The sequence below is a fragment of the Chiloscyllium plagiosum genome, chromosome 11 (genome assembly GCF_004010195.1).
Source record: "Chiloscyllium plagiosum isolate BGI_BamShark_2017 chromosome 11, ASM401019v2, whole genome shotgun sequence".
Taxonomy (NCBI): Eukaryota; Metazoa; Chordata; class Chondrichthyes; order Orectolobiformes; family Hemiscylliidae; genus Chiloscyllium; species Chiloscyllium plagiosum.
The window spans coordinates 71,228,861-71,250,511 of record NC_057720.1 but is presented as its reverse complement, the minus strand read 5'-3'; the positions used below and the strand labels follow the sequence as shown (position 1 = coordinate 71,250,511).

Sequence of the window (21,651 nt, the reverse complement as noted above, 5' to 3'; positions counted from 1 at the left end):
GATTGATGAGGGCAGAGTGGTAGATGTGATCTATATGGACTTCAGTAAGGTGTTTGACACGGTTCCCCATGGGAGACTGATTAGCGAGGTTAAATCTCATGGAATACAGGGAGAACTAGCCATTTGGATACAGAACTGGCTCAAAGGTAGAAGACAGAGGGTGGTGGTGGAGGGTTGTTTTTCAGACTGGAGGCCTGTGACCAGTGGAGTTCCACAAGGATCGGTGCTGGGCCCTCTACGTTTTGTTATTTACATAAATGATTTGGATGCGAGCATAAGAGGCACAGTTAGTAAGTTTGCAGGTGACACCAAAATTGGAGGTGTAGTGGACAGCAACATCTGGAGAAGATTAGAGATAGGGAGGGACAAGTTCTGAGCGCATTTTGAAAACAATTGTGAGATAATGGCAAGGTTGGTTAATTGGTAAAATTGAAATTGAATCCTAAAATTTTCAATTATTTCTACGTCTTAAACTTGCAAGGTAGTTAAGCCCATCGTTTACTTGTGATTACCGAAATAGAGAATAATCATGATGACCAGAAATCTGACTGGATGGGCAACAGTGATAGGAGATTCCATATTCCATATTAGGAAAATAGATGAGCATTTCTCAGACTGTAAACATGAATCTAGATGGTTTATTATCTCTGTGGTGCCAAGATCAAGGATATCACTGGCTGTAGAGCACCCTGAGGATGGTGGATGGGATGGCGGAACAGCCAGTAGTAGTTTTTCACATAAGTGCTGCTGTTATAGATAGAAAAAGGGATGTGCTTCTGCATCCAGAATTTAGGGACATAAGTCGTAAATTAACAAACAGAATCTCAAAAGTAGTAAACACCCAGATCCACAAACAAGTGAGTATAGAAAAGAAGAATAAAGCAAATGAATACTAGAACTTGTATTTGAATGGAATGAGGACTGAGTTCCTTGTGGAGTGTTTTGCTTGCTATTGAGAGGGTTTTGACTAACATGGCAGGGGTGTTGGTACCAAGAGATAATAGCATGGAATATCAGGGTGCACAAAATACCAAGAGATAGCTTTACAATAATGAATAATAAGTTAATTGGTAGAGTTCGAATGAAAGAGATATTGAAACATTCTAAATTTGTGCTACTATGCATGATGTAAATGCATGGGAGTGTCATAAGGAAGAGTGTTGAGTAGCAGGTGCAGGTTGTCACATGGAGTTACGATGTGCTGATATCAGAGATCTGACTAAAAGAAAGGCAGGACTTATGTTCCTGATAAAGAAAAGGATGAGGTATGCTGGTGCAGAAGGGTCAAGGATAGAACTGATTTAGTTGCAACAAACAATAAAGTGCACTTGCATTGCCTGGTATATTCCATGGGCTACGAATAATGGAAAAGATGTAGAAGATGATTTGCAGGGGAATAGATCCACACATTGTAGGGTAGATATTGTGGGGTCTTCTCATGATTCAAATATAGATTGGGATAGTTGTATTTATTCTAGATTACTTACAGTGTGGAAACAGGCCCTTCGGCCCAACAAGTCCACACCGACCCGCCGAAGCGCAACCCACCTATTCCCCTACATTTACCCCTTTACCTAACACCACGGACAATTTGACATGGCCAATTCACCTGACCTGCACATCTTTGGACTGTGGGAGGAAACGGGAGCACCCGAAGGAAACCCACGCAGACACTGGGAGAATGTGCAAACTCCACACAGTCAGTTCGCCTGAGTCGGGAATTGAACCCAGGTCTCTGGCACTGTGAGGCAGACTGTGCCACCGTGCCGCCCATAAGTGTAAAGGATTGAAAGAGGGAGGATTCCAAGGTGTTTCCAGATAAATGTTTTGCATAGCTCTCCAATTGATTGAGTAAGGAGGCACTGCTACAGAACTGGCTCAATGGCAGAAGACAGAGGGTGGTGGTGGAGGGTTGTTTTTCAGACTGGAGGCCTATGACCAGTGGAGTGCCACAAGGATCGGTGCAGGGTCCATTACTTTTTGTCATTCGTATAAATGATTTGGATCTGATTAAAGAAGTTATAGTTAATAAGTTTGCAGATGACACCAGAATTAGAAGTATAGTGGACAGTGAAGAAGTTTACCTCAGATTACAACAGGATCTTGATCAGATGGGCCAGTGGGCTGAGGAGTGGCATGTGGAGTTTAATTCAGATAAATGCGAGGTGCTGCATTTTGGGAAAGCAAATCTTAGCAGGATTTATATACTTAATGGTTAGGTCCTAGGGAATGTTTAATAAAGAGACCTTGGAGTGCAGGTTCATAGCTCCTTGAAAGTAGAGTTGCAGGTAGATAGGATAGTGAAGAAGGAGTTTGGTATACTTTCCTTTATTGCTTAGAGTATTGAATATAGGAGTTGGGTGATCATGTTGCGGCAGTACAGGACATTGATTAGACCGCTTTTGGAATATTCCGTGCAATTCTGGTCCTCTTCAGAAGAATATGGCAAGACATAAAATAAATAGCAATTCTGGAGGGGTGTAGAATCAGAACCACTTCGGTGTATACGTACCTGAGTCAATGAAGGTCGTAGGACAGACTGAAAGAATGTTTAATAAAGCATACAGTACAAGAGCAAGGAGATTATGTTGAACTTGTATAAGACACGAGTTTGGCCTCAGCTGGAGTATTGTATCTAATTCAGGGCATGCACTTTAGGATGGATATGAAGTCTTGGAGAGGATTAGAACAAGTTTAGAAGAATGGTTCCAGTGTGAGGAACTTCTGTGTAGAGAGAGAGAGGTTTGAGATGTTACAACTGCTTTTCTTGAGGTAGAAGTGCCAAGAGGAGATCTGACAGTAGTATTCAAAATCACAAGGAATCTGGAAAATGGCGAGAGGTACTCATGACTGAATCAAGAATGAAATGACAGTGAATAAAAGCAATTTGCGGTAAGACTTCTACTGAATGTGAATGGTTAAGGTATGGAATACATGCCTAGGCACGTGGAGGAAGCCGATTGAGTCAAAGCATTTAATTAGATGGTTAATTGAAAAAAACGTGCAAGGTTACAGGAGACATTTGTTGTCTTTGGGGGTGTTGTGGTGTAGTGATAGTGTCCCTTCCTTTGGGTGAGGAGGCCTAGGTTCAAGTTGCACATTCCTTAGGGATGTTTAATTGCGAATCTGAGCAAGTTGATTCAAGTAGCTGTAGTGTGCAGGAGTTAGGAATTTAATGTAAATGGGACTTTGGTGCAGAGGGTAAAGGAGATCCTGCTTTTTGCTAACAGTATCACATACAAGTGTTTAATCAACTTTCACTTAAACTGGATCAAATAATTAGTTGAAAGACATAAAACTGAGCTAAATTGATTTAAACATATTGGTTATTTAATACATTAAAATAAAGGTAGAAATGGATGGCATAATGCAGCATGGTGGATTGGCTAGAGCATTGCTATTCTTGACAACCCCACCTTATCAACTGTCTGTGTATTGAGAGACTTCAGTTTGAAGTCAAGGCATTTGAACTGCAGACATTGTGGGCATTGAGAGGGGGGTCTTAACTGCATGCTCAGTTCAGGAGCCAGTAACCTCCCTTACATTGGGAAGTGGTGCAAGTTCAGAGATAGAAGGGCTGTCATAAGTAAGTCACAAATGTGAGTCACAAGTAAGAGACTGTAGATGCAATGGCAGAGATACCCCTGTGTTCAGTCACAAGTACACTGTGTGAGCGTACCTTTGAAACATTATCATAATGCTGATATTGTGTCCTCGTGTGTACCCTGAGGGTATAAAGGTCTCATACTCAATCTTAACTCACGACATGCTACAAGAAAACTGTTGTTCTCTAACAAATAGCGTACTGGTATTCCAGGCACTGATGTCCTTTGAACGTAATAGAATGTAGGACATGGGAACAGACCCTTCGGATCACAGTTTCCCTGCCGACCATGATGCCATTCTAAACTCATCCCATCTACCTGCATGTTCTCCATTTCCCTTTATCCTTGCCCATTGATGTCTGTCAAAATACCTCTTAAACATTGCTGGTGTATCTGCTCCCACTACTTCCCCTGGCAGCGTGTTCCATGCACCTATCGACCTCTCTGTTAAAAAAAAACTTGCCTCACGCATATTCTTTAAACTTTTCCCCTCTGACCTTAAACCTATATCCCGTAGTATTTGACATTTCCACTCTTGGGAGGAGGGGGGAGGACTATCCATCTGAACCATGCCTCTCGTCATGTCGTCCTTTAGTCCCTAATGCTCAAGTGAAAACAATCCAAGTTTGTCCAACCTCTCCTTTGTAGTTAATGCACTTCAATTCAGACAACATCGTGATAATATTCTTTCCATCCTCTCCAAAGCCTGCACATCCTTCCTGTAGTGTGGAGGCCTGAACTGCAAGCAATCCTCCAAATGTGACCTCACTAATTTTTTTTAATACATCTGTCACGTGGTTTACCAATTTTTACATTCAAAGCCCTGACCAACGAAGGCAAGCATGCCGTGGCCCTTCTTTACTACCTTATCCACTTGTGTTGCCACTTTTAAGGAGCTATAGACTCTGCATATCAATACTCCTCAGGGTTCTGCCATTTGACATATACTTCCATCTTGCATTTGACCTCCCGAAATGCATCACCTCACACTGGACTAAACTTCATCTGCCATTTCTCCCCCCAACTTGTATATTCAGTAACATAATGCAATACAAATGTTTAGTTATAATAAAAGTCTATTGAATTCTTCAGTACAACGTTGTCCACATGCAGTGTTTTATGGTATATGAGATGACATGAGCATTGCTGCGTCAGGTAAATTAATTGCTCAAACCAGTCCTGAGATGAGGTTCCTCGGTATATTATTGTTCCAAACTGCCATTGAAGAGGGATTCACCTGCCTGCTTTGTTGATTGCAACCAGGTTAGTTTATCAAGGATCTATTCCTTTGTAGATATGTGTCTCCCAGACCAAATGATTTTGTTGTTTAAAAAAAAAAGCCAATTTAATCTGACTTGCTTTCGTGAAAAGAGTTTTCTGGTTAAATGCAAGGAAAAAATAATAACAACACTGATACACAGATTAAAGGTGAGAAGTGAATCCAAAAGAATATAACATTTAACGGATATGTAGATCGTCTGAGTCATCTGTGAAAATTAGATTGTGGAAACTTGACTGTTAGGCATTTGATTTTGAGATCCTTGGCTTTCAAGGTTAGCTGAAATTCTTTTATACTCTTTCCTTTTAACTGGCTTGCTGACTGGTTTCCAACACATTGTCCTTTTCTGAAATGCACAGTAATGAATGGATGCTTCTTTGACTGTGGCTTTACAACACAGTCAAACTCAGGAGAGTGCGAGTACCTCAGCTGACTTTGCACATGAGCACCTCAGCTCAGTAGCACACAGACAAGATTTAAACTAGCTTTTAACCCCTGACCTGAGTATTCTTGAAAGTAAGCATGTCTGTCTGTTGTCTTTCTTCCATCATATCCACAGTCCGTGATACTCATATGATTACAGTTCAGCATTTCCCTCTGGGAGCATTCCTTGAAAGCCAAAGATTCTATATTACAGGGTTCCTCTTCACACAGCCACTGAATTTGCATCTACTGTCACATTTTGGCTGTATCTCTTTTCTAAAAAACACATTGCAATTAAAAGTTCAGTTTAAGGTGAGCTGGGATTATGAGCTGTGGTCATGATGCAATCTGCTAGGGGCAAAGCCCACAGTTGCCTTAGCCATTGCCCTTATATGCCTATTTGGATGACTGCAAAGTTTGTAGGATTGCTGAGCAAATTGAATGTACCATTGTGGTAGAGAGGATTATTCAAGTGGACCAAAGAAGAAGAGAAATGTGAAAATGGTAAGTTACTGTGTAGTCAGGGAATCAGTATCTTTGACAGTAAAGAACAATTGTTCATGTGAATGCATTCCAAGAACTTGTTGCAGTTTTCCACATTCATGGACATTGAAATTGGCTGGCTATGCAGTGCGTGATGCACTTGCAGTGCTCTTGTTTACTCTTGGAAAATAATGGATGAGTGAATATTCGCAATAATCAAAAGATGGTAAAAATCATGTGGATAACCAAATTCACAAGGGAAGGGCATGTGAATGACTGACAAGATTTTGTTGATTCCTTCATTGAAAATCAATGATTTTCTTTTTTCAATTCTAAATGTCTTAACACCTTAACTGCCATTTTTGAAGATGATATTGATGTCTTTTTGCTTGGTATTCTCTCCATTCACTGCTGACAATTAGGCCTGCTGCTTCTAGGCGCTTGTTGCTGAAGGATAATATATTAAGCAGTCAGAAAAAACACCGACCCGGCATGAAGGTCATCATTTTGGCTGATGCTGATAATTTGCCCCATATAATCATAGACCTCTGGCTGATCCACTGAGCATGCACAAGTAACAAAAAATATTATCAATTGTATCAATATCATACACTGTGGCGCTCTGTCCCAGGCTCAGCTGGAGGAAATGTTCTGTATTTCTATCTGTCAGTAGCAATGGACTTCCTATTGGAGGAACTCAGGACTTTAACTTTGATCACCATTCATTTCCCCTACATGAGGTTCGATCTTGACTGGCAAGAATTGGAGACCAAAGTCACCACTCATCTTGGAGTGCTTGTCAAGTGGTGTGCAACAAGGATCAGAAATTAACTGATAGCTGTCATGTGATATTGCTTGGTCACTTTAATTAAGCCAACCCTGACAATTGGACACAAAGATACAAAAAGCCTAGAAATGTTCAACAAATTTGATGGAGGCAAGCTCTGACTGTTGGACTTAAATCTCCAGCACAGAAGTCAACATGTGCTATGTTGGCAATATTAGCCCTTCATTTCTAAGGGACTATTACCCATAAGGTGCATTCTATTGCAGGAAAGTATTTTATTGGGTTCATTGTTTTTCATTTTGGTTCATACAAAGCATTGGTTGAGGAGCACTGTATTCAGCATGTCCTTTGCTTTGGAGCGTGGATTCCTCAAATTTACAGTAATTGAGCATCTATTCAAATGTCCTCCTACAACTGAAGTGAACACTGATTTGCAGTGTTATCAGGCTAGAGCAACCAGCAGTCTAGGAAAGCATGTTCTATTCCTGATAATTAGTTTTCTTTTCCCTGTCTTTCCCATGCTGTGTCAAAAATACTGGAATAATACTTTCTTGAAGCTGGAATCCATAAATAAAATTTGACAGAAGAGAAAAATTTGGACTTGTTATTTCTGCTCTGGCAAATTGGCTGGCCACAATAAACCTCAAACGCATAGCCTGCTCTGTACTGATTTGACCACCACGCTATAAGTTCCAGATGTTTCACACCTTACGAAGGAAATACCAATACAATTTATTCCCCTTTGGGCTTGCATCTGTTCTGAGAGGATTTACAAATTACATTTGTTACTGCTGCGTATTTGTGGCTCCATCTCTGTACTTAATTGGGCATTTGGCTCATGTGAGCATGAAGATGAGATTTTGAAAATCCTTCTTAACTTTCAAGGATTTATTTGTTAATGAATAATAACCTGAATTGAAACCAGCAAAATATCTTATTCTTTGACAAATGTCAAATATCTCTGGGAATTGTCATTTTACAAACAGGCCTTCCTACTTTAAGATCACGGGTGTTGTATAAAGGACTAGAACTTGTGTGATGATCGATATTATGATACTGGATGCATGACATTTTAAGATCTTGATGCAATTATTTTTCCCCAAACTGTTCACCATTGCCATCAAGTGGTTTATAGATGCAATGACACACCAGGTAAATAATCCATCATTGAGCTATAAACTTTGGAACCAAATACTGTATTCTCTCAGTATTCAGGTTGAGAGTGCTGCCTTTGTCCTTGACAAGTTTCAGAATATATAACCTAGCTACATGAATGAAACAGTCTTCCAAGAGGCACATGACCAGACTGAAATCCCATTTGGCTTGTATAGCTCTTGTAGCACTGTGCTCCATCATTATTTTTAAATTTTTGTAATGGAACATACTTCTGATTGACCAGTTAATCATCCTCTTGATGTAGTACCATGTAATAGTTTGACATACCAGTCAAGATATGATTCACTCCCTCACCCCCAGCCACTTTAGTATTTAGTATTTTTGGAATGCTGCTGGTCTCTTCTTCCATTAAGGCAGATGCAAAGTATTTGTTTACATCTTTTGACATTTTCTGGTTTTGCAATATTATTTCTGTAGCCTCGATCTCTAAGTATTGCATTGCAGTATTTTCTTTTTAAAAAACTTCTTAAAGTAAGTTCCCCACCATTTTGTTGTTTTATTGCCTTTCAGTAGAAATCTGTATATGGTGTTATAGTTGAGTTTTGTCATCCTTATTTGTAAGAAAGCAGTGTTAAAGCTTGAAGAATATACAGCATATCTACAACGTTCTTGTGTTCCTATTTTTATTAAATAGGAAAATATATGGTTCTCAAAACTCCAATCTATGAATACTATTTTGTGCATAACTTGAAACTCCGAGAGGAGCCCAGTGCATCAGTTTCCAGTGTAGATGCAAAATAAATTAAAATCTGGCTGTTAATTCCTTTACAAGTACCATAAAGTCCAGTAAGAATGCCTCCTATTTACAGAAATCTGTGATCACGTGGGAGAAGTCTTTCAGCTCTTCTGACTTCTAAGTTTATTAGAATGGCAGGCATCATATTAGTAAAAATATTATAGCTCATCAAAATGCCCAGTAGGAGTGCAAGTGTAGTAAAACAAGCTGAAAATTACAATTTTGTGCATGAAATCCGCAGTGAAATTAATTCTAGGCCTGCACTCAAAAAGAATATAACTTGCTTTCAAATTCATTCCCAGTTACTACAGTCACTGTTGTGAATAAGATATTGGGCAAATCCAGAAGTGCTTAATTAGAGTTGTGGTACAGCAACATTAGGGTCATACTAAGTGAATGATGTTCAGTTAATTAACAACAGTTACTTTGCAGTAGTTAAATTTCGAACATTAATCTTTTAAATTTCTATTTTCTAGTAGTAAACTAAATTTCGTTATCATTGCTCTGTTGGTATCATGTCTAAAATAAAATTTGAGCAAGTTAGCCAACAATGTTTGTTTGCATCTATTTTATTGCAGTTGTAATTGTAAAATATTTAACCTCCTATTGTTTGTACTTTTTGGGTACATTGCTGTATAATCACCTTGAAATGAAGTGCATCTTGGCTTGAAAATGTTAATTTTAATCCATAAACTGCTAATCCCAATAAACCTCTTCTGTACAGCGTCTGTTAAATATTGCTATTTGTTTTATTTCCTGTATTTCACTGAATCATTTTTATGTATGTTTTTTAACTGAAATCCCTCCTGGTGCCGTAGTACTGTCAATTTTTACATATTAAAAATATATTTTCAATTTGCTGTGTGTATTGTATAGAATACAATATGTTTCTGAAAGGAAGGCTGTTTCATATCCTTACCATCCTGACATCAAACAAACCTCTGATATGTAAATTCAGCTTTGGGAAGAATAGATGCAAAGCTTCATTTTGGATGGATGCCAACATTTTGTTACTTAGAATTATATTTGAAACATCACAGCAGCTGACCAACATTTTGCACGTAGACCAAGAGTTGAAAACATCTGGAAGGACAATCCTTGAGTGGACTTTCATGGTCTGGTATATCTCTTCTGAACAAAAAGAAAAATGAAATTTGGAGTGTTTTCAACATTCTGCAGGTGCTAATGTTTAAATACTTTAGTCACAGTTCATTTCTTGTATCGGAGTTGTATTTAACTCTGCCTCTGTGACTCCTTATGAGTTTTTAGCACAAGTAAACAATATTTAACTCTTCCTGACATTTATTACATCTTAATAGAAGGCCAGATGTCTAATTCTTATCGTTTTTCTTGCTCACTTAGTGTTATCAGTTATTTGTAAACTTAAGTATCATATTCATTTTGATAAGGACACATTGATGATCCCTGTGATTCTGTCTCAGAAAAACATACTAATGAAAATGAAAACAATATAGTTTCCTTGTGTTTGACCACATTGACGTTCATTTTTACTTGATTCATTTTTGTCTCTTTTCAATTCTTTAATATATCCCAACGTATCTACTTTAAGCATGCAGGAGTGTATTGTCAGAATGGCGCACATCAGTCTGAAGCAGTTTTGGTCCTTATAACTGTATACCCTGGCAATGATAACCCCACAACATTGGCAAATATTCAGGATGTGGATAGTGTATTCTGAGTAGGGTATCTCCAGCATAGATGTTGAAGAGAACCACATGGGGTACCCCAGATATTGGTGTCAGAGAGAACCATATGGCTTGCCCAAGGATTGCTGTTGAAATCGTAAAAGCAGAAATACTGAAAAATCTCAGCTGGTCTGGCAGCATTGGTGGAGAAAAATCAGTTAATGTTTTGGGTCCAGTGACCCTTCTTAAGAATTGTTGAAATTTTAGCTGCTTCAAATAGATATCAGAGTAGATTGTGGTATTTTATCACTAACATCTAATTTAGAGCAATATAGGAATGAAAGGATGAAGCCCAGGTTTATAGGATAAATCAAATGGAATATCTTAGTGAGAAAAGCAATGGTAGATGAAATTTGGTGCAAATGTGAAGTAATCTAAGCTGGAATATGGTAACACTCAGAGGAAGCTTAGAAAAAAAGGACACCGAAGAAAACTGTATTTTCAACTGTGCAGCTACAACAATAGGTGCTCCAGTTGGAGTACTTGAGTAAATTTTATAGTGGTCTTGTGAGAGCACACTTTGATTGCAGTGTATTGCTCTAGCCATTTGGCACAATGGAAACTTTTGAGTATGCAGCAAAGAACCAAAAAGCCAAATCCTTGTCATTGAGGTCCGAGCTATTGAGAAAAGGTATAATGAATTTATAATTAAAATTGCTGAATAATTTGTGGGATTTCAGCCTTGAAAGAAGGTGATTTGGTATATTTATTTGAATTGTAAATAATATTAAGAAACAAATGTAGACTATTAACTTAAAACAGTGAGTTAAGGATGACAGGCTACCAAATTGAGACAGACCTAATGTCAAAGCATTTGTACCTGTCCATTTTATTTGTATGTTCATAACTTGAAATTATTACAATCAAATTTGCGACAGGTGTTAGAGATTTTCTTTTTAAAGAAGTTAACATGTGGATTGGACTGCTGCAATAATTTCTGCATAAATGAATTGAAATGGGATAAGTAGCTTTCCATAATCTGTTAAATTCTGAATACAGAGTCAATACCAAACACAACTTCTATCACCTATTTTTCATGCAGAGCTTTTATAAAATTTAAGAAATGAGCACAAATTTTAACACATGTAGCACATTTTCAAGTTGTTCTTCGGGAGACTAATGCCAAAGGAAGGAATTTCCATTCCCTTTAAATATACTGGAACTTTGGACATTCTTGGAGTGTGGCACAGTGGCTCAGTGGTTTGCACTGCTGCCTCACAGCACCAGGGTCCTGGGTTCAACCCCAGCCTTGGGTGTCTGTCTGTGTGGAGTTTGCACATTCTCCCTGTGTTTGTGTGGGTTTCCTCTGGGTACTCTGCTTTCCTCCCACAGTCCAAACACGTGCAGGTCAGGTGAATTGGCCATGCTAAATTGCCTATAGTGCTAGGTGCATTAGTCAGAGGGAAATGGGTCTGGGTGGGTTACTCTTCGAAGGGTCAGTGTGGACAGGTTGGGCCGAAGAGCCTGTTTCTACAATGTAGGGAATCTAATCTAATCTAAAATAAAGAGCTGTGTACTTCTACAAGTAAAAAAAATTTGTTTTCCTGTCCCTCATCAGCTCAGCAAATCTATCTTATGAGTAACTCAAGATCAATGAATTTTGCAAATGCTCAATTGAAACAACAGAGAACAAGATTTCACTTTTACTGTAATAACCTGCTGAAATGAGCTTAATTCAAATATTGACTAACAGGCAAATGTTACATTAGTTTTCTTTAACTTTATGGTATTCTTCGGGTACACAAGTCTTGTTTGAGGCAAGTCCAAAGGTTTCTCTCTAGCTGGTCTCAATCACTTCATGCTGAGTCGAATCTTAGTGCTCCTCACCACATGCCTTCTGGTTGGGATTATCTTGATCAAGGCACATGTTCAGAAACCTCCATTTCTCTCAGGATTAAACAGTACTGACAATTTAAAATTCCAGCGATTTTGTGTCTAATTCCTTTAAGTTGCTTAGTTGGCTCTGCTAAAACTAGGTGAAAGTGAGGACTGTAGATGCTGGAGCTTAGAGTCAAGACTAGAGTGGTGCTGGAAACGCACAGCAGGTCAGGCAGCATCCGAGGAGAAGGAAAATCAACGTTTCGGGCAGGAACCCTTCATCCTTCGTCAATTTTCCTGCCCCTCTGATAAAACTAGAAGAGTCATTGGACCTAAAACATAACCTCGGCATTCTCTCTGTAGATGCTGCCAGGCTGAATTTTTCGAGCCATGTATGTTTCAATTTTCCAGCATCTGCAGTTTACTTTCAAACCCAATGACAGTCGTTAACTTGGTCAGCATTTGCTGTCAGTTGAAACTGGATCTCCAGAGAACATTTTATATGATTCAAGTTATTAGTATTTCCAAGCAGTGTCCCATTTTATATATGCGTTTGCATGAAGAACTGCAATCCTAAATTGTATGTTTTCTGTGTTTAGTTTCAAATTTAATTTCAAAGAGAGCATTAAAGAAAAAACAATATGCAGAGTTATGAGAAATGAGCAGGAGAAGACCAGTGAGTATAATGCTAATTCAGAGAACCATTGCAGACACAATGGGCCACATGATTTCTGTGATTCAGTGAAATTAATAATGTTATAGATTTTTCAATTGTATTACTGCTGATTTTGAAACATTTTGTTGTTTGATATTTTCACAGCATTTTAAGAAACAAAAGCGGCTGATTCCAGAGAGAACAATATGGAAGTATTTTGTGCAACTCTGCAGTGCCTTGGAACACATGCATTCTCGGCGTGTCATGCACAGAGGTAACTTCAATACATCATAATAACCATAACCCATTAGAAATCAAAAGATTGCACTGAATTTGTGATTTTATGTATGGATTGTTCTGAACATCACATACCACAACTAGTTCTCCTTAAAGGCTTTAAATCAATTGACTTGGTGTCGTACTAATGGAGATAACAATATGTTCAATCAACTATATCCAGGATCTCCTAAGGCATTGTTGAAGATAAGTAAAAGGGTATGGGAAGGGCTAAGGGTGAAATGTTTTTCTTAGACTGTCAATACAGTACATTACTGAGGAAATGCTGCGCTGCCGAAGATGGTTTTTTGTGGAGGTGTTAAACTGAGGCTGAGTGTGTCTTCTCGGTTGGACATGCAAGTCCCTGTGGCACTGTTCGAAGTAGAGCATGGAATTGTACCTGGCATCCAGGCTAACCTGCAAACAACAATACTAAAACAAATTATCTGATCATTATCGCATTGATAATTAGGGGTGCTTGCAATGCACAAATTGGCTGGTGTGTTTCCTAAATTACAAAAGTGACTGCATTCCAAATATTATATTATTGGTTGCAAAAGAGTTTTGAGATATCCCAAAGTAATGAAAAAAATGCCAAATAAATGCATATTTATTCCTTGCTGATCTGTTCCTCATTTTCAGCCCCATTTGTCCATTTTCTTCCTGTACAGCTTGATCCTTCCCTATATGCTTTATCTAATGTGCATTTCTCGGTGGTCCTGCTCTCTCATTCTTTCTTCATTCTTCATTCCTGCCTCTTCATATCCATGTCTTATTTCCTAACTACTTCAGTTCATGCTCATTTTCTGTTTACTTCACTCCTTCCTAAGTTCCTACTTAAACTTCCCTTCCAGCTTCAGTGCTTGATGCTCTCCATAAGTGAAAATTACAGTGGAAGTGGATAGAAGTAATCATCTCTTCAGAATGCCAACTAGTAGTTTCCAGCAAATATTAATACCAATAGTTCTGTGGAATTGTTGGATGTACTTTTGCAGATTGAAATATTCGATAACTCGTGGATCATTTCTAGGAAAGATGGAAGCTGCAGAGAGAGCCCGGACATATGTAGTGGTTTGAAGGCCCAAGTCTCAGCATGAATGAAATCCTCTTTGCAACTGTGACATGGACATGAGGCATTTGCATTGCCCAGACTGAAACTAATTTGCACTTGAGCTGATTTCGTTGTATCTAGTTTATTTTTGACAACTGATACTCTAGTTGTTTTTAAAACTAGTATGGGAATATCTTATTATCAATTTGGCTCCTTATTGGTACAACATTAAGTTTATTTCTTTGTCTTTCACTTATTGTCAAATTAATTTTGTCTGGGCCCTTGATATCGAGAGCATGGTGCTGGAAAAGCACAGCAGGTCAGGCAGCATCCGAGAAGCAGGAGAATTGACATTTCAGGCATAAGCCCTTCATCAGGATTGGGCCCTTGATGTGCAAGAGATGACTTAAGATAAAGTGAATGTTAATTATTGTGTTCCTCAATAACTTTGAAACAACATCTGCATTTTATCAGTTCCTGATCTTACCACAACCTGAGTTCAAACACAGAACAGTGTGAAAGTGACTACTGGTTGAAGTCATATGTGGCACAAAGGAAGTGGTTGGAGGTCAGTCATCGCAACTCCAGGGCATTTCTGCAGGACTCTGTCAGGGTGTTGTCCTTTGTCCAACCACCTTCAGCTCCTTTGTCACTGTCCTCCTTTTCATCAAAAGGTTAGAAGTGGTGATGTTTGGGGACAATTGAGCAATGTTCAGCACCATTTATGATTTCTCATGTCGAATGTTTGGGCTGACAAACACTTGTGCCACACATGCGAAGCAATAAGCATCTCCAGCAAGAGGGAATCTGTCCATTGACCCTTACATTCAATGGCATTAACATCACTGAATCCTCACTATCAACATCTTGGGGGGTTACTATTGACCAGAAACTGAAATAGACCAGCCATATCACTGATGTGGCTACATGAGCAAGTCCGAGGCCAGTAACTCATCTTTTGAAGCCCCAGAGCTGTCATCGAAATACAAGGCATAATGCGAGGAGTGTGATGGAATGCTCCCCACTTGACTCGATGAGTGCAGTTCCAATAACACTTGAAGATTGACACCATTCGGGACAAAGCAGCTGCTTAATTGGCAAATCCATAACCATTAACTTGTTCCACCACCAAAACTCGTTAGCAGCAAAGTGTACCAGCAACAAGATGCACTGCATCAATTTACTACGGTAGCATTAGACAGCACTTTCCAAATCCATGATACCTCCCATTTAGAAGGACAAGGGCAGCAGATGCATTGGAGCTCCATCACCTGCAAATTCCCCTCCAAACTGTGCACCATCCTGACTTGGAAATATATCACTGGTCTTTCCTTGTCACTGAGTAAGGATCCTGGAATTACCTCCTCAATGTCATGTCAATGTCAATGTCATAAACCAAATGGACTGCAGTGGTTCAAAAGGCAGTTCACCGCAACCTTCTTCAGGACAACTAGCAATGGGTAATAAGTGTTTGTACAGCCAGCAATGTCCTCATCTCATGAATTAATTTAAAAATAAATACAGTCTGAAGTATGTCAGCTGCTTGAGGTGCCAGTTTTCACATTTGTGCCCATGATTCCATATCTGTTGATTTATAAATGACTGTGGAATTCTATAGTTGCCAAAACCTTGTGTTTTCTACAACTGGAGAAGGAAATATGAAAAATGAATAAACTTTGGATACCCTTGTTTAAGCAGTAGAAAATAGTATAGAATCATATTGTCAGAAGTTTAGGAATCCTGTTGCATTGCAGTGAAAGGTGCATTAGAATGATGTGACAGAATGTTGAGAGAAGTTGTTGTTTACTCCAACTGCATCGTCTTAGTCCATTTTTAGTTTATCTGTTTCACACAGTAGTGCCTGGAAGCATCTAGACTGTATCCTTGGTCTGTGTTTGAATGCCAATGGAACTATAGTTAGGGACATAAATGAAGTGCCCTCCAGGGACAATACTAAAAATATGGAAATGGGGAAGGCAAGCGATTTTGGAGGATTTTAATGAACGAATTTTACTCTTGAAATATTTTTTCAAAACCCACATAACTAGATGTATGATTATTGTTTCAGCAATTTTCAACTAGAATACAACAATTAAGTTTTCATATATTTGAGAACTAAAATATATAAAAAAGAGGTTTCCTATTTTCCTGCCATTGGGAAGCAAATGTGAATATTTTATTTGAATGGTAAAGCCATGAGACCTTATGCTATTCATAAAATATTTCCAAATGTAGTAAATTGTCAGTACTTTGTAACTATTTACATGTATTTTGTTTCCTTGCAGATATCAAACCTGCTAATGTGTTCATTACAGCAACTGGGGTAGTTAAACTGGGAGACCTTGGATTGGGCAGATTCTTTAGTTCGAAAACTACAGCAGCACATTCTTTAGGTGAGCAACCCTGCACAACACGAATCCATCTAATTACAGAAGTGGGATGCATTTCATTAAGAGTGTGACCAAAACCATATGTCTGTTATAAACGTGCATGCAGCAAAGGCATGCTCCCTAACCGATATTAGGTGTATCTATTTCCTTGTTCAGTTAGGGGGTTTCCTGTTTCTTTGACCTTTGCCATAACACAGGGTATGTCTGGAAGTAACAAGTCCAATCTTACTACTGATACAGAACTCTGATTACACAACAGTGTAATAAAGACCAAAGAGTTTGTGATGAATAGACTGCTTCAAGGCTACATGCTGAGCTGACCCATTGATCCTTTCAGGGGTTTATAATGCAGAAAACCTTGAACAATCAGACAGCTACTTTTAAAAAAAATCATGTTGCTATCCTATTTTGGTTTGGAAAGGCATACCTCAAGTGAATACTTTTGCATTGTTTTTTTTTTGGCTAAGATTTGAAAGCAATTTTTAGCAGCTGGTTGTTGCAAATAATGCAGCATTTTCCTCCCATCTTAATTTCATACCTATTGTTTTATGTTCACAAACCTAGATGTGCTATTCTTTGTGTATGTCATTAATAGAGATTCTAAATAGCAGAGGCCCAAGATCTCTCTGCAACACTCTACTAGTTACAATTCAGAAACTTGAAAGTGTCTCCTTTATTCCTACTCTCTGCTTCCTGTCCCTTAATCAATATTTCATCTGTTACCTCCAACTCACTGATCCCTTATCTTGTGTATTCACCATTTTTGTAGCACTTGTCAAATGTGTTTTGGAAATTACATACGCTGAATCTGTTGGCTCTCCTTTGCCTACCCTACTAGTTGTATTCTCACAAAAACTACAACAAATTTGTCAAATGTGATTTCCTTGTAAAATCCTGTTGACCTTGTCCAATCATGATTTTCTCAGTGCATTATTAATACTCCCTTAATTATAGATTAGGAAGTCTTGTGGCATAGCAGATAGCATCCCTATTTCTAAACCAGAAGCTCTGGGACTTGATAACCAAAGATGATGCATTCATAGCATAGTTAAATAGGTTGAGTATTAACCTGAAACTCTTTACAGCATCTTTACAGCTAATGTTATTATAAAAGTGAGATTAATTCAGTCAAACTCATGATGGGAAGAAAGCTGGGGCATTTGCTATCACTATCTGTCACTCTAGTCTATAAGAGTGCTTGTTGCCACAGAAACTCTGACTCCCTGAGTGAACTGTAACAAACCACCGCAATAATAGATTGTAGCATTTTGATGTCAGTCTATTTAACATGTGCTTCCGTGTCTTTTTTGTCTCAGTCCTTTTCTGAATAACGATATTACATTTCATAAACTTCTAATCCACTATGATTACATCTCATACCCCAGTGAAGCAACTCTGAACTGAAGTTTCACAAGCTGCAGATGCCTTCTGCAGATATAATCGTCCAGGACTGGAGTTTCTCCAGGCTCCCACATGTTGCAATCATGGCACACCACTTGCCCGACTATGTGTGTTTAACTGTATGTATTTATATAGATAGTTAACTTGTTGCTGAATTGGTAAAATCATATCAAGTTGCAATCTTTGAGCTTGTAGAAGAAAGAAACACACCAACTGCTGGAAGCAAAACAAAAAGAATGAAAGGTTACTGTCTGTCTCTCTGTCTGTCTCACTCTTCTCTGCCCCCTCCTCCAACCTCAAAACAAAATGTCATCAATGGGTTCAAACTGTCCATTAAGTTTGGTGCATTTTGGATTCTGTGGTATTGCTTTCTCTAGAGAAATAACTAACTTTTTTCAGTGGACAAGATCACAACTGAGCCATGAAAACTTTGATAATAAAATAGAATATTTTTTGCATTGGTTCAATATTCAGTGGACTTTCCTCAGATGTCATAATTGTGCATTTGTACACTAAAATCTTGTATGAGTGTCTCACTTTTCTGTATTCCAGTGACCGTTCCGCTAATTGGCATGTTAGCAACCAAATTTTACTGCCAATCTCAACAATTAGTACTAGACACTGAATCTAATGCTTTATTGAGTTCTGCGCACAACAAGGTGCTGAGTCTTGATCAGATTTATTACAGTGCTATAATGCTTTCCCACTGAGCAAGACCTGAGACTTTTCACGAGATGATAATTCTAAAAGCACTGCACACTGGGAGGGCATGATATTGCTGCAATCAAACTGAACTAGTTCAGCATAGGTTTTGAGGAATGCTAGACTTGGTGCCTGATACTGGATGTCCTGCTGTAATGTTCTAACAGTGTGGAAAATAATGGCAAAGTGGCTGAAGGATTCTGAAATAAAAACTTTTTAGAGTTACGTCTGAAAACAATGGAGAATAATGGAAATGCAAAATGTTAGTGTCATTCAAATTTGTGGTATTACTGTGGTCTTTTTCCATTTTGAGACTTTATTAGTCTTTAGTTAGCACAGACACCAGGTTTAAGATAATATTGCGGAATTACAAAATGTCAAATGATAGTGGACATTATTTTAACAATGACAAAAAACTTTGTACTTCAGCATGTAGCATCTTCACTGAATATGCTTTAGATTAGATTAGATTAGATTCCCACGCAGACACGGGGAGAACGTGCAAACTCCACACAGTCAGTCGCCTGAGGCGGGAATTGAACCCGGGTCTCTGGCGCTGTGAGGCAGCAGTGCTAACCACTGTGCCACCGTGCCGCCCACCGGGAATGGCAAGACAAAAGAATTCAATAGTTATTGGTTTTACAAATCTACTTTTGAGAGCAGATGTAAAAGATTGTATTACATGTGAACAATTGGGTTTTAGAATAAAATTAAATTTGTATCTATCATTTGACATGTGATTTATTGTATTATAGTTTTTGTAATATAATTATTACATAATCTATTGGGAACATTGAAATAAAACCTGTCTGCAAGTTATTTTGCCCTAATCTACATAAGCAACATCAAGTTAAATTTTCTGTGTTGCAAGCTTTTTTTTTAATTGTCTATGAATTTTGTCTGTGACTTCATTTTGCTGGGATTCTAGTTTTTTTTTGTGTGACTGCGCTTCACATTTTACAGGAGACTATTCTCCATCATGAGCGGCAAATGTAATCTTCATAATAGCTTCAGTTTGTGTGAAGTCTGAGCAATGTTAGGAAAATTAGAAACAACAAACACATTTGGCAGTTGGTAGCAAGAAACAAGTGGAGACACAACTGTAGTTCAGAACCAGAATGTCCCGATTGCTATATTGGTTGTATTTGTCAAAACTTTGAAATAGTTCAGTTCTAGGATTTTCAGAGGAACTAGTTGCCTTCTGTACATTATGGCATCCTCAAAACCACTGATCACTATCAGAGGGAAGTGAAGACGTTTATTTAAGAGCACCAAAGAACCAGAATTCATTGGGGTCACATATCTCTAAGACTTGAAGCATTGTTTGAAAGCATGAGTAAAATATCTAGCTGTAATTAGAATGACATAAGTTGAACAACTTAGTGACTATTCTGAACTGTCACATATACTAATACATTCTTAACTTCACACATTGATAAAATCTCAATTCACTCAAATAAAAATTGTACTAATTGAGACAAAAGCGATTGGGAAGTATAATTCTTTCATAAGTTTATTACATAATGGTGCAATACAGTAATTTATATGGTTGGACAAATAATCCAGAGTATGTTTTTTTTCTTAAAGTTACAAAAAATTATCCTGGAAGTAAAATGACTGTTTTCAACAGGAATATTATTCCTTCTTGTGTGCTTTTTGTTTTTCCCCTTTAATTGCTAATTTTAGGAATCTTAAGACATTAGACGTGTAATCTTTGTCAGATTGCTAGGATACCAAACAGCCTATTATTCATTATTCTGAACTTCAATAGGGTACATTTCTTGGAGGTTTTGATTCCTCTCTTTCATTTCATTCCAGTGGTGTTTTTGGCATCTAGACTTGTTGCTGTCATAATTTGCCTTTGCAGAAAAATTTATTAAATTACCTGGGCAACATATGTTTACTTCTTTAAGCTTATTAGCTTCCCAAATCATTTTAGTTCTTTCCATATCATCAAATTTGCTCCATCTTCACATGGATATTCCTCAGGTTTTGTAACTGAAGGAACTACTCATCAGTGCTCCAAGTTAATGACATGAACTTCTGGCTTGCATTTTTCTAAACTGCCCTCTCTGATTTAAAATTCACTGTCTGGTAAATTGTGGGAGAATTAATATCTTACAGTCAAAACATCAATATATTTGCAAACTAGCTAAAAAGTCATCTTTTATCACTGGTTTTAATTGATCTATTGTCATTTTAAGGATGCTCTGTTGATCGGTCCTGGAGTGATTAATCACACCATGTTTTTGAGCATTTTTGATAGAATCTAGGATCTCAAGCTGAAATCAGATTTTCCAATTATGAACATATGTCGACAAATTGAAAGTATTTAAATATATTTGCAACTTCTGAACAATAAATAATTTTTATTTCCACATAATGGAACTGTTTTTAATATCTAGGTAACATGTTTGTCATAGCTGTAACTTTTTTGAATTTGGAGAGACTCTAAATTCATCATTTGTTCATGTAGTAAAATTATACTTCAGTTCTAGAAATGCTGGCAAATGATTGATATTTCCTATGATTCAATTTTAAGATTTTTTTAGCAGATTAGCTTGACGGCCAATATATTTCTGAAGCTACTTGGTTGAATTACTTTGACTTTCAATAAGCTGGGAGCTGCATGTTTTCCATGCCCCCTACAGATTTTCCTGTGCGTTCTCCACATCCACCACCTTGCATGTTTTTCACTGCCAATTATTGGTATCACATTTTATGGTCACAAAAGGTGACTATTGTTGACCCAGTTCAGACAGACCAAATGCATATTTATGGTAATTAATTGCTTAAATGTGGCTTTCTACTTTTATCCTCAGCTTAGATTTTAGCAGCTCTGCATAACTGTCAGATACTATCCTTTTCCATTCACATTAGCTGGCTCTGTACGTAGTTGTAAGGATTGACTTAGGCAGAGCTAAGGTTGTATCTGTTAAAGCTCTGTGATTTCTGAAAATGAATATATTAGCAAGTGTGTAGGGAAGTCGGCTCGCATTTATATTGTTTATGAAATTCTAGAAGCAATACTAATGCAAAGAACTTGGTTACTAAGATTTAATTTATAAATGGCATCAATACATTCAGAACTAGCAGGAAACATTATTATTACTTTCCCGGTTGGTTTATAGTGATCATCACTGGATAGATTATTGTACAGTGT

At 37.9% G+C, this 21,651-nt stretch overlaps 1 protein-coding gene across 3 annotated transcripts in view; it reads left to right on the top strand.

Moving 5' to 3' along the window:
* nek7 (NIMA-related kinase 7) overlaps positions 1-21,651 on the top strand; it is a 190,118-nt gene that overhangs the window by 136,157 nt on the left and 32,310 nt on the right. For all 3 annotated transcript variants that reach the window (XM_043699781.1, XM_043699783.1, XM_043699782.1), the window contains 2 exons: positions 12,834-12,942; positions 16,281-16,388. In XM_043699781.1, coding sequence (XP_043555716.1) covers positions 12,834-12,942; positions 16,281-16,388 — 217 coding nt within the window. The remainder of the gene's footprint in view (positions 1-12,833; positions 12,943-16,280; positions 16,389-21,651) is intronic.